General features: G+C 35.8%; 1 protein-coding gene and 2 pseudogenes across 3 annotated transcripts; 1 reads left to right on the top strand and 2 right to left on the bottom strand.

The window, feature by feature from the left end:
• Positions 1 to 5,050: 5,050 nt before the first annotated feature.
• On the bottom strand, positions 5,051 to 5,750 carry LOC308641767 (cilia- and flagella-associated protein 97-like; annotated as a pseudogene). The gene has a single exon. The product of its transcript is annotated as a cilia- and flagella-associated protein 97-like (transcript).
• Positions 5,751 to 5,830: 80 nt separating this feature from the next.
• LOC308641766 (cilia- and flagella-associated protein 97-like) lies at positions 5,831 to 6,313 on the bottom strand (annotated as a pseudogene). Its single transcript has one exon. The product of its transcript is annotated as a cilia- and flagella-associated protein 97-like (transcript).
• A 4,304-nt stretch (positions 6,314 to 10,617) lies between these two features.
• Positions 10,618 to 11,568, top strand: LOC308641765 (olfactory receptor 10A3-like; the record flags this gene model as incomplete). Its single annotated transcript, XM_081280373.1, has 1 exon — positions 10,618 to 11,568. The coding sequence occupies one exon, from the start codon at positions 10,618 to 10,620 to the stop codon at positions 11,566 to 11,568; it is 951 nt and encodes a 316-aa protein (XP_081136499.1).
• Positions 11,569 to 14,430: the final 2,862 nt, after the last annotated feature.

Genomic DNA, 14,430 nt, shown 5'->3' with positions numbered 1-14,430 from the left:
AGCTATTGTAAATGTGGTGGTTTTCCTAGTTCTCTATTTGTCACTGATGTACAGAAATGCCTTTGATTTATATGTGTTGATTTTATATCCTGCTACTTTGCTGAATTCATTTATGATTTCTAGAAGTTTTATGGTGGATTTTTTTTTTTGATCTTCTAGGTATAGAATCATATCATCAGCAAATAGTGCTAATTTGAGTTCTTCTTTTCCTATCCATATCCTTTTAATTTGTCTTTCTAATTGCTCTGGACAATGTTTCAATAACTATGTTAAATAGAAGTGGTGAAAGAGTCCATCCTGTCTTGTTCCAGTTTTTAGAAGGAATGCTTTCAATTTTTCTCCATTTAGAATGATGTTGACCTGGAGCTTAGCGTAGATAGCTTTTATGATGTTAAGATGTGTTCCTGTTATCCATAATTTTTCTAGTGTTTTGAACATGAAGGGGTGCTGTATTTTGTTGAAATGCTTTTCCTGTATTTATTAAGATAATCATGATTCTTATCTTTAAATCTATTAATGAGATGAATTACATTTATTGATCCCTGGGGTGAACCCCACCCGATGTGGTGCACTATTTTTTTGATATGTTTTTGTATTCTATCCACCAGAATTTATTGAGAATTTTATTGATATCTTTTGCAACCCATTGTTCATTCATTAGAATATTATTTAGTCTCCAGGTGTTAGAGTAGCTTTTATTTTTTACTTTATCATTGACTTCTAATTTCATTCCTTTATGTCTGATAGAATGCAGCATAGTATATCTACTTTTTTTTGTATTTGCTTAGGGTTGCTTTGTGGCATAATATATGATCTATTTTAGGGGCTGGGGTTGTGACTCAGTGGTAGAATGCTCACCTAGCATGCATGAGACAATGGGTTCAATCCTCAGCACCATATAAATATAAAATAAAGACATTATGCCAACCCAAAACTAAAAAATAAATATTTAAAAAATATATGATCTATTTTAAAGAATGATACACGTGCTGCTGAGAAGAAAGTGTATTCACTCATTGAAAGATGAAATATTCTATATATGACAGTTAAGTTTAAGTTACTGATTGTATTATTGAGTTTTATAGTTTCTTTGTTCAGCTTTTGTTTGGAAGATCTATCCAGTGGTGAAAGAGGTGTGTTCAAGTCACCCAGAGTTTTTGTGTTGTTGTCTATTTGACTCTTGAACTTGAGTTTGTTTGATGAATGCAGATTGTTTGGGGCATATATATTTATAATTATTATGTCTTGTTGGTGTATGATTCCCTTGAGCAGTATGAAGTGTCCTTCTTTATCCCTTTTGATTAACTTTGGCTTGAAGTCTACTTTGTTTGATATGAGGATGGAAACCCCTGCTTGCTTCTGCAGTCCATGTGAGTTGTATGATTTTTCCCAATCTTTCACCTTCAGTCTGTGAATATCTTTTCCTATGAGAGAGTATCCTGGAGGCAGCATATTTTTGGGTCTTATTTTTTTAAAAAATTATTTTTTTAGTCATGGGTTGACACAATAACTTTATTTTATTTTTACGTGGTGCTGAGGATAGAACCCAGTGCCTCATGCATGCTAGGCAAGCACTCTACCTCTGAACCACAACCCCAGCCCCAGCTCTTCTTTTTTAATCCAATCTGCCAGCCTATGTCTTTTTTTAAAATTTAAATTTAAATTTTATTTTTTAGTTATCAATGGACCTTTATTTTTTAATTTATATTTGGTGCTGATAATCAAACCCAGTGCCTCACATATGCCAGGCAAGTGCTCCACCATTGAGACACAACCCCAGACCCCAGCTATGTCTTTTGATTGGTGAGTTTAGGTCATTAACATTCAGGGTTATTATTGAGACATGACTTGTATTCCCAGCCATTTTTGTTTATTTTTGGTATTTAACTTGACTTGGTTTCTCCTTTGATTAATTTTTTCTTTAGTTTAATACTTCCCTCTGCTGATTTTCATTGTTGTTTTTTATTTCCTCTTCATGGAATATTTTGCCAAGGATGTTCTGTAGTGCAAGCTTTCTAGTTGTAAGTTCTTTTAACTTTTATTTTTCATAGAAGGTTTTTATTTCATCATCAAATCTAGAGCTTAATTTTGCTGGATATAAGATTCTTGGTTGGCATCCATTTTCTTTCAGAGCTTGGTATATGTTGTTCCAGGGTCTCCTGGCTTTGAGGGTTTGGGTTTAAAAATCTGCTGAGATATGAAATGGTCTTCCCCTATATGTGATCTGATTCTTCTCTCTTGTGGCCTTTAAGAGTCTATACTTATTCTGTATGCTAGGCATTTTCATTATAATGTGCCTTGGTGTTGATCTGTTGTAATTTTGCACATTTGGTGTTCTATAAGCCTCTTGTACTTGATTTTCCAATTCATTTTTCATGTTTTAAAAATTTTCTGATATTAATCATTGAAGAGATTGTGAATTCCTTTGGTTTGATACTCTGTGCCTTCCTCTCTCCCAGTAACTCTTAGATTTGGTCTTTTGATGTTATACCATAATTCTTGGATGTTCTGATCATGGTTTCTTACCATCTTCACTGTGTTGTCAACTTTATTTTCCAGATTGTATAATTTGTCTTCATTATCTGACTTTCTGTCTTCCAAGTGATCTAGTCTGTTGGTAATGCTTTCTATTGAGTTTTTTTAAAATTTGGTCTATTGTTTTATTCATTTCAAGGATTTCTGATTTTTTTTTCAAAATCTCTCTCTCTCTCTGTCTCTCTCTCTCTCTCTCTCAGTAATCTTTTGATACCTGTATTTGCTCCCTTATCTCTTTATTGGTGTCATCAATGGTTGCCTGTAGTTGCTATCTTATCTCTTTGTTGGAGTGATCAAATTTTGCCTGTTTTTGCTCATTTAGATCATTCTTTAATTCACAGATCATTTTAATTATGAACATTCTGACCTTCTTCCTTGGCATTTCATCAACTGCACTATCCATGGGTTCTGTTATTGTAGTATCCTGGTTTGTATGGGGCACTTTCCTCCCTTGTTTTTTCATGTTGTCTATGTGTCTTCCTTTCTTGCAGTGTGGATCTGAGGTATTACAATTTCTATTCTATAATCTTGTTGTATCTGTGCAGATTTATCTGTGTCTCACCTTGGTGTTGGGCTTCTAGACCCTGCTGGTGTCCCACGATGGATGCTATTGCAACTAAAGGTGGTGGCAGCAATAGGGGAGGTAATTTGAGATAGCAGTGGGGGTGTCCCAAGATGGATACAAGGTCTTTCAGAGATGGGGCTGAAAGGGTGGGCCTTACACTGGCTTTGGGATGCCTGCTTCAAGATACAGCTGCTTCTCAGCCCTGTCTGTTGTCCCAAGGTAAAGGCTACTGTGTGGGGAAGGTTAGGTGGCTGCAATGACCCAAGATGGAAGTGGGTTAGGCCCGGGCTCCCAGGTGGTGGTGGGGACCCAGCCTACCCTTGGCATAGGCTTCCATGCAAGTCGGAGGAGGCAGATCTGGGCCAGGGCATGAGCTCCTCCAGGTGTCTGCTAGTTGGCAGAGGCAGTCCTGAGCTGGGCCGAGCTCCAGTGGTGTCTTCTAGTTGGTGGAGGTAGATCTGGGCTGGGGCCAGAGTTCTGGAAGGGGTTTGCTGGTGGCAGGATGAACCTGGGCCTACCCTGGGCCTGGGCTCCCATGCAGGTAGGCAGAGGCCGATCAGTAGCTGAAATTTCTAAAGCATTTTTTATTTTTTTCTTTCTTCTCCATTAATAAATACTAAATCACAGAAAAATATACTAACAGCATCATTTAACACACTGTTCTGACATACCTTAGAACCTGCTTATTGGCTCTTCAAACTGGTGGTGCTATTTAACTGACAAAACAAAAAAAACAAGCAAAAAAACCCTTGTATTTGCTCATAATACAACTGATTTGTTCTGCACTCAAATTAGTCTCAAGGAAGTAGATGTAAATCTAAAGCCCACCACCCTTGTCAGAATCATTAATACTACTCTACCTGAATGTATGAAAACACAAAAGACAAGCTTTTACACTGAACTCTCTAATATTCCCAGTGTGAGAGGATTTGGAATGGCTAAAAGAATTTTTAAGACCTAACAGTGCACTTACACAGAAGTACTAGGTACTTCTGGTGAAATTGTGAGGTATGCCCCAGTACAAGCTTCTCTCAATTTGCTCATCAAATCTAAATCAGTTCCATCTATAAAAACAAATTTCAGGATGTTTCATAACAAAGTGTAACTCTCATAAATCAGGTTGTGACTCACCATATAAGTTCTAAAGCAAATAGAAAACAAAGTCAAATAAGAGGTAAGCTCGTGGTTGAAAGCTTGTAAGAAAAGAAAATAACATAAAATGAGAACTGCATAGTGAATAGCTTGGATCCAACATGCAATGATACTGTCACTACTGTTTGATCAACATGACAACTGAATCAATTTCTATGCTGAGAAAATAAACATGCATTACTACCATTTTTCTAATAAATCCACACATATTTTATATAAATTCACACTCATAGTAAATACTGTTTTTACATTAAATTGTTGTCTTTTGACAACAAGTTTTCATTGAATCACAAACAATAAATTAACTCACTGTTATATACTTTAAATTGCTGGAAAAAATATTTTAGATATTAACATAGTGAAATATAGTAATATAACAAAAATATGTCAATAAAAATTGGATGAATAGGGAGGAGAGGGGAAGGGGTATGGGAGCAGGAAAGATGGCAGAATGAGATGAACATCATTAACCTATACACATGTATGACTGCACATATAGTGCGACGCTACATCATGTACAGCCAGAGAAATGAAAAGTTGTGCTTCAATTGTATACAATGAATCAAAATGCATTATGCTATCATATATAACTAACTAAAATAAATGAAAAAATTTAAAAAAGAAAAAGAAAAAAATTGGATGAATGATGTTTAAAGTAATAATGTTTTATAACTAAGCAGTGCATACATGGGGGCGGGGGGTTAAGTCATAGCAATAGGCCACTGGGTGTGTCAAAAACTAATTGCTCAGTCTTACAACTGACACCACTGTTAGCACTGGATGTCCTGGAAACTTCTCTTAATAGGCTGCATTGGCAAAATGCATGTTCTTAGTCTTCTGGAGGACGGTGACCTTAGAAGGAGATGATCCCATATTACAATGGTAGTCCATTAGCTGTTCTGAGTATTTCATACCCATTGCTGGCTTCATAGTTTCAAGTTTTTTCAATAAAGCCACATTTTCTCTTTCAAACTTTTGTTGCTCCTTCTGGCTATTGAGAGCACTACAACATAACTTAGAAGGATGATCAATGGGGATTGTACTTTTGCTTTCTGATTTTTCAGCCTGCCTTGACAGTTCTTTCAAAAGTCTCTGATTTTCCTGATCAGTCTGTCTCACCTCTTCTCTTGTGAAAGAGTAGTTTTTCCTAGGTACTACTGAGGGTTGATCAAAGTGAAGTTTTTGTGGTCCCTTTTTATTTAATTGCAGAAAAGCCTTTCAAAGATGATGCAGGTTCACTGTGACATGTAAGACATTGTGGTCTAGATCACAATTGAACACTGATGACTTTGGGACAACAGCAGGCCCATGTTTTTCTTTCACTTTCTTGGCTGCTTTCAAATACCTTGAATCATTTTTTAAAACCTCAACATCTTCATCTACCTCTTGACTCACATTTTCTTGCCTTTTAACTGACTTTTTGGTCATTTGGTGTATTCAACTCAAAAGATGGAACGGGGCTGATATCTGGAGTTGATAAAGCAGTTATCAGAGACATCATCTGAACAGTCTGAACTTCAAGAGGAGGAAGGCAAAGATAAAGAAGAAGAGGGAGAGGAACTAACCTTGAAATTCTTTTTACTCATGCTTGTATTTGGAGTTATTAGATGGTTTAGCTGACTTGGACCTCTTATGATGTTTGTGTCCATCATCACTGTTTTCCTGTCCATCTGTATAGTAATTCTCCTCACCTTATTTTACAGTTTTTGGAATTCTATTTGGAATGGGCAAGTGTGTTTTAGTTCCTTTTGCAGCATCACATAATGTTTTTTTGGATCCTGAAGAAATGGTTTGCATAATACGATTCTCTACAAGGTGTTCATCTGGAGAAATTTTTGCTCTTTTTTTTCATTTTCCTTCTCAGTAAGATAATATTCTCTCTCTTTTTTTGAACTCCAGATTTCAGATTTCTCTTTTTTATATCCTTATTTATTCTCTCTTCAGGATTATCACTTTGCTTGTCAAAAGTAATTTACTTTCATATTTCTTTACTTTTTCAAAGACGCTATCAAAGCAAGAATGGTCTATGTCACCTTCTGATGTATCTCTAAAGCAATCCATGATGGTAAAATATCTCCCAAGTGCTTATGGCTGCCTGTCTCTTGGGAGGGAAACTGAGCCCCAATGGCAGGGAAGGTGGCAGGCATGTGGAAAGACTAGTTTTTATTATTACTTTTTTTTTTCTTTTTCAGTTGATTGCAAGGAATGCTGTTTCTATGAATAAGATTTTGAAATTTATTGAGATTTTCTTTTGGAAAAAAGAAGTCAGATTTTTTAAAGTTTCCATAGATTTTTTGGGATGAAATGTACTCTGAAGGATATAAAATGTGTTCTTTTTATCCCATGTTTAATCTCATCATTTATTAAATATAATAATATTGGTTAAATCTTCCCATATATATTTCTTTGCTATGTATTTACTTTCTTAAACTTCAAGTATACTGGGGTACAGTCTCTATATTTGTACTACTTATGTATCAATGATATAAAAGCTCTGAATTAGAGATAAATATGAATATTATGACCTTTTATCATCTCAACATGTGTCTGAAATTTTCTTCACACACTTTTCAAGGAAATGTAAAATACAGGCAAAAACATGGTGATTGTCTACATGACTATGACTTCTCACAAAGCGTATACCACCCGTGATACAGTCAATGGCATCTGGACATATAACATGTTGGTCCATCAGAGGCCCCTGTAGGATTGTATGGGGTGTGAATAAGGAAAGCACACTACACACAGCGGGCCCTTCTCCTGGAGAATGACTATAGTGAGTCACTTGAGAAGGGTCCTTGGATTGGATTCTGTAAATGAAAACCCCTTCTCTTAGGTTAGTGTTATGTTTCTTACTGGACACAGATTAAAGAGAATGTATCTGTGTTATTGGTAGCCTTATTGCTCCAAGGAGGAGAGAACAGTCTTGAGAGGGATGCTTCTCCTAGAAATCAGAGAGGAGAACAGAAAAGGAGAACATTGGTCCAGGCACATTGTCTATAGGTTCATCCAGTCCTGTATTCTTCTGAAACACAGCACGTGGTTTTCTTCAATGCCCTAGCCACTTTATACCAAGCCCAGAGTCCCTGATCCTCATGTATACATTGGGAGAATAATAACAATGTTTTCCTTTTACATAGAAAATAAACAAGGCAGAGAAGTTCAGTGATGTGCTCCAAGTCCTATAAACCAGTCCAGATCTTTTTACTCTAGTCAAGAAGCTCTATGCATGAAATCAACTGTAATGATGCCTTCTCTCAAAAATATCAGTGGCTCTATATTTCTTATGGAAAATATGCAAGTTCGGGGCTCAGGAGCATCCAGACTTAAATCTCAGAGACTTCAATCTTCTTGCCTTTACTTAATTCCCACCATTGCCCAAACTGTGCATTGTGTCCAGTTGAATTCTTCATCTGCCCCCTGCCTTTGCTCACACCTCCCCTGACTCCTCCCTTCTTTCCCTGTCTACAACATTCATTCACCCTCTGATTTCACAAAAATCCTACTGGGAGATGTCACATTGGAGTTGAGCCTCTGTGTACAAGGTTTTCAGTCCTCATGGACACATTGAGAACTGGCATTCCATGTTTTTCATTTTCCTTCTCAGTAAGATAATATTTTCATGTGTGTTCTCTTGAGCGTTCTTCCCTGAGGGACCAGATTCAAGTCTCTGTAGCTCTCATACAAAATATGAGAAGTTCTGTGGGAAGCATTCAAAGTTCTCTCCAGAGGGATTCTCTGGGGCACATGATTCTATGTCATAGGAGGTTAAAAATCAGTGCACTCAATCACTAAATTGCATTTACAAGCAGGTGTATTTTAATAAGTGGTGAGAGTGATGATAAAGTAGCATGTAAACGTCACAGTCAATGTCAATAGGTAAGATAGTGCGGCTTCTACTTGTGTGACTGTTAGTGGTTTTTTTCATTGAGTGTTCTCAGTAAAAGCTGGTGATGCTGTTGAAGACATGCCTCAGTGCTCAGGGACCAGTAGGCATGACTGAAATATTTGAATCAGATGTTTTAGTTTGATGTTTTGTCAGTTTCCTTTTTATTTTGTTCAGAAAAAGTGCATCTCATAATTACAATCATGAAGAATTTGGATATAATAATGAGCAAATGAAAAGAGGGAGCAGCATTTGTGGTCAATTGTGACCATATCATAGTTTTGTTTTGTTCTTTAAGTATAGGTTTTGTTTGTAATTGACACATGGTAATTGCACATATTCATGATATATTCTGTGCCATTCCAATGTATGCACACAATCTTAATGATCAGATAAATGTAATTGTTATTTCTATAACCTCAGATGTTTATAATTTCTTTGTGTGGAACATTTAAAATCCTCTTCAACAAGTTTTTGAATTGTGCAGTTAGCTGTTGTCAACTATAGTTATCATACTGGGTTTTTAAACATAATTTTATTCAAAACATGCTTTTAATCAGCATTATAAATGTTTCCTATTTTAAAATAATACTCCAAATTTTGTAAATTTTAAAACCTATCCAGTTTCTAACACGTGGAACTCAGTACACATTTCATTTATTTATTATTATAGCCATTTGAAATGAGTTTTGATTATTTTGTCCTACAAAGTATATTTTTTAATTTTAAGAAAGTTTTTGCTATTGAAAAAACATATAATTATCATGGCTTATATAGGCTTTGGATAATATGTCTATGGTCCAACTCAGGAATGAAGCAATTTGCCTTCTGCTGTTGCTCATGCCCTACAGATCTGCACTGAAGACACCATATACCTTCAGCTTGCTGGGATTCTCTGTCCTGTTGGCTTCCTCATATCCCTGCTGACTATCCCCTGGTTTTCAGAACATCACAGAAGACACAGTGGGCTCCATCTAGTACCATTGCCATCAGGGACCTCTGACTTGAGCAAGTGTGTCCTTCCCTGTGCCTTTTTCCTCCCACTTACCAGCCCTTCCACTTACAGCGTTCAGTGACTGTGGTTGTCCTCTCCAGCTCCCTGTCCACATGTAATCTTTCTCTTATCTAAATTGTCTAAAGCCCTTGTTATTACTTGCAGTTTGTTTTCCAATTGTGCTCTGTTCTGGTTTCCCTTCACTTTTAGACACTATTTTTTAGAGTTTAATTTTCCTAATATATTCCATTTATTTCTTTAAAGTTATTATTTTAACATGTGTAATGAGCTGGGGATTGTTGGGGGCATTGTGTAGATACTAAAATGCAAACAAAATCTTTGCCTCAGGGATTATACGGTTGTGGGAATGATATTTGTATAAATGTGTATATAATGTCAATTGATAAAAATGGAAAAATACATGGCAATATGTGAGGGTTGTAGAACTAGAGAGTTTGGAGGCATAACGGGGTACTATTTTATGTAGCTTAGTGGTGAGGATCACAGTTATTTTAGGTAGTGTGCTTAGGTTTCTATTGAGATCTGGTCTATACTGAATTCCTTATATTGCAGAGTTTAGAAAATGGTAGGTCCATCAGAGCTTGTTGAATAATTAATGAGTCCATGAGGTGCTTGATGAGACTGGGGAAGGAAAGAGAGAGAAAGAGTGGGAAAGAGTGGAAAGTTTGAAATTGTAGCCCCAGAATGACCAAAAAGTGGGCTTGTCCTTAAATCATAATGGTCACAAGGTTGAGTCTTGGATCTTTGGGGCTAAAAATTTCACATCCCAGTAAATCCCAATAGATTTGGCCAGACATTAATAAGAAGTTAATAAGCTCAAAACCAATTTTCATAGTCTAGAGGTGTTACCTGAAACAGGTACATTTAAAATACAACCCTCCATAAGTATTCTTGTGGAATATTGTCAAACCATCAACATCACATAAAGTTCTATTTGTCTTGAATCCAATGAATATTTAAGTAGATTTACATAAAATTCACTATTACTGAATTACTGTAAAAAACTTGGATTAGCTTTTTCCTATTTGTCTACTTTATCACATTTTATTTTCTGTAGTTTTCATTGTTATACTTACAACAATTGAATAAAGAGAAGAATATCTGTGGTAATATGGGATTAGAACTTGTATTAGAAAATATCTATATACTTTAAGGGTATGTTTACCTTAAAACTACATAGCATACAAGTTGTAATAGAAACTTGATAGCATTTTGAACTTTTAAGACCAGATTTTTAAGAATTGTTCATTTTTACTTTATATTTGACAGATTGACTAATATTGTTAATCTTAGTATTTTGCCATTCTCCAAGTGTTCCAACGTAAGTTTTTTGGAACATGGGTTCCTCTTTTTATCCTATGCCAGAATTTCCATGCTGAATGCAGGCTGCTACTCCTAGCCTCTGGACTGTGACTTTATTCTTTGATCATGTCTACAGAAACAATATAGGGCTTTTGTACTGCAATGAAAACACAAAATCAAAGCTCTGTGGTTGAATTCATCCTCTTGGGCTTCTCTGATTCTCCCAAACTCCAAGAACAGATCTTTGGGGTTTTCTTGGTTATTTATCTGGTGACCCTGATGGGAAATGCCATCATCATAGCTGCCATCTTGTTGGACCAGACCCTCCACATCCCCATGTACCTGTTCCTGCAGAACTTATCTGTGGTGGAAGTGAGTTTCAGTGCAGCCATCATGCCTAAAATGCTGGTGGTCTTGACCACCAAGAGAACTACAATTTCTTTTGCGGGTTGTTTTGCACAGATGTATTTCATTCTTCTTTTTGGGGGGACTGAGTGTTTTCTCCTGGGGGCAATGGCTTATGACCGATTTGCTGCCATCTGCTGTCCTCTGACCTACCCCATGATTATGAACAAGAGGGTGTTTGTGAAATTAGTAATGTTCTCATGGGTCTCAGGGATCATGGTGGCTACTGTGCAGACCACATGGGTATTTAGTTTTCCCTTTTGTGGCCCCAATGAAATTAATCATATATCTTGTGAAACCCCAGCAGTGCTGGAACTGGTATGTGCAGATACCTTCTTGTTTGAAATCTATGCCTTCACAGGCACCATTTTGATTGTTTTGGTTCCTTTCTTGTTGATACTCTTGTCTTACCTTCGAATTCTCTTTGCCATCCTGAAGATACCATCAACAACTGGGAGGCAGAAGGCCTTTTCCACCTGTGCCTCTCATGTCACATCAGTCACCCTCTTCTATGGCACAGCCAGTATGACTTATTTACAGCCCAAATCCAGCTACTCACCAGTAACCAAGAAAGTGACGTCATTGGTTTACACATTGCTCACACCCCTGCTGAATCCACTAATCTACAGCCTGAGAAACCATGAGATGAAAAGGGCTTTGGTGAAATTATGGCGGAGAGCAGTGGTTTTACACAGTTTGACTTGTTGAGAAGCCATGTGAGATTTGCTCCTTCCTCAAGAAAATTCTATTTGAACTTAATAAATGATGAAAACAGATTCCATTTCTTGATATTAATGTGTTCACAGTGTTGAATTCCTTGAGTTTGAAATGTATCAGGAGATTCTTCTCTTTTAATATATGGTGTTGTCATTGTTTTTAAGGGTTACTAAGTTTCCTTACCACATGATAAAACAGTCTAGTCATGCATTTCCCTATAATCAGCATCCAGGTCATTATCAGACTAATGTGATTAAGGTGATGCTTCAATAAATATCTAGTTCAATAGGTTTCTATGTATTGATGCTTTTATTTTCATGTGGTCATTTCCTCAAAGTCATTCTGTTAGAATGAATGTTATTTACACTTGTGTGTGTGTGTGTCTGTGTGTGTGTGTGTGTGTGTGTGTGTGTGTGTTGGTTGAAATCCTATTGAAGGCCTTGCATGTGCTAAGCATGTGCTCAATCACTGTACCACATGCCCTGCACTTTTTAATATATTTTAATTGCTATTGTAGAGTTACTTCCTTGTATTCTTGTAACCAGTTCAAACTGACCTGAAGGCTCACTGAGATTCAGTAACAGCTATAGCCTCAAGAGACCAATCAATAGTGTGTGTGATTTTTTTTTTTCTGGATAGAAAATCTTTTCAGTGAATCAGAAAATAAATTATTATTTTCAAGCTCAAATGAGCTTTACTTCTCACAGTGGGATATACCAAAATTGTATTTCTCTTGGTGTTTTTTTACATATATTTACAAAATGATGCATATATTTTCTGGATACTCATGTGGCTATATTAAGTATTGTTTTCACTTATGACCATTATTTCAGAGTACTTTGAATTTTCCTTCATAGGTCAAATTGCCCTCAAATTTATCTGTGACCAATAAATGATTTTTTACAATTTATTTTGGGAAAATAATATGATTAATGAATTATTCCTATTTTCTATGGCCCTTACATCACATGACTTATGGTGTGAACTTTTCAGGGGTAATATTTTCACAGGTGTAAAATGTGGAAGTTCCATTCTTTGATGTTTTTCTATTCTCAGAGAATAGTAAGGTACCTGTTTACCAGTACCACATGTGTTTTAACACCATACTATTCTCTAAGATTATTCTTTTACCCTGAAGTAGTGTTACTTAATTCCTGCTCGAGGAATGGTAATAAAGGTGTAAAAGATTATTCCATTGTTAAAAGACCATTTTTAAGTTTATCAGTACTTCTGCCAAAAGTAAAAATTGGAGGTATAAAATGAATTGGATTTGCAGTAAAATAATTTCATCTGAAAATAAACACAAGTTTGAATCACATTTGAATGCTGTCCAATGTTCTTTTCATGAGGGCATTTGATTGGCATTAGCAAATTCTTTCATTGTATTTTTGTGACCTAAAGTTTCCTCATTGTTTATATATAGAGAGTGATCAAATACTGCCTTTGAGGAAATAAAATATTCAAATGCCCAAATCTAAGTACAATGCACAACTTAAAAATACATGATTTTATTTTAATCTTTATTCTTTTTTCATTTTTTCACTCATATACTGAATTAATATGTTTATATTATGAGTGAATCAATACTTTGAGGAAAATACAGTTAACTGTAAGATCTCTTTCAGTCAGGAGATAATTTCTTCCTTTCTGATGGTTAAATAAAACTCCATTGTGTATATATATCCCATTTTCTTTACCTGTTATCTATTGATATACACCTAGACTGGTTCTACAATTTGGCTACTGTGAATTGTGCTGCTATAAACATGGGAAAGCATGTATCTAAAATATGCTGTCTGTAATTCTTTTGGATAGACACCAAGAAGTGGTATAGCTGGATATTACAGTAGTTACCTGTTTAGTTTTTGGAGGAACCTCCATACGATTTCCATAGTGCCTGTACTAATTTACTTTTCCCACCGACAGTGGATAAGGGTTCCTTTTTCTCACATATTTGCAAACATTGTTATTTCTGTTGAGATGGAATCTCAGCATAGTTTTGATTTGCATTTCCTTTATGTGTAAAGATATTGAACACTTTTCATACAATTGCCATTTATTCTTCTCTGGAGGAGTGTCTGTTAGGTTCATTTGCCCACTTACTGAATTGGTTACTTGCTTGAATGGTGTTGAGTCTTTTGAGTTCTTTATATATTCTGGATTATATATATAATCCTCTGTCAGAAGAGTTGGCAAAGATTTTTTCCTCCCATTCTGAAGGGTTCTCTTCCTGCTGTTGTTTCCTTTGTTGTGTAACTTTTTTGTTTTGTTTTCTTGAGTCTTGGCATTACTTCCTGAGCTCTAGGAGTCCTTGTTGCCTGCACCTATAAGTTAGAGTCTCTCCTATGTCCTCTTCTAGCAGTTTCATAACTTCTGGTCTTATTCCTAGGTCTTTGATCCAATTTGAATTGATTTATGTAGGGTGAGAAAGAGGGATCCAGATTGAACCTTTTACATGTGGATATTGTTTTTCAAGCATCGTTTGTTATAAAGGCTTATCATTTCTTCAACATAGGTTTTGGGCAATTGTGTCAAGAATCAGATGAGTTTTTTTAAAAAAGGAATACGATGAGTGAAGCTATATGGGCTTACTTGTCTCTTCTTCTATATAAATTTGACAGAAGGACTTATTTTATGTTTCTACTCTTAATACCAACCATTAACTAATTTAACATTAACTTGAATTTTCCTCCCATTCTGAAGGTTAGCTAACTAACCTTCATTAACTTGAATCTTATGCCAGTTAGTGAGATGTATTCTTGAAATCACTTTCTGCTGGTTTTGAAGTTGACATACACAAGAAAGTGAACTTTAAAATGTAAATCTGTAATAACTATCCGTTTAAATATTTTA

This window comes from Spermophilus citellus, assembly GCF_964194105.1.
Source record: "Spermophilus citellus genome assembly, chromosome: 2".
Taxonomy (NCBI): domain Eukaryota; kingdom Metazoa; phylum Chordata; class Mammalia; order Rodentia; family Sciuridae; genus Spermophilus; species Spermophilus citellus.
Note: the sequence above shows the minus strand (reverse complement) of the source record. Positions and strands in the feature narration are given on the sequence as shown.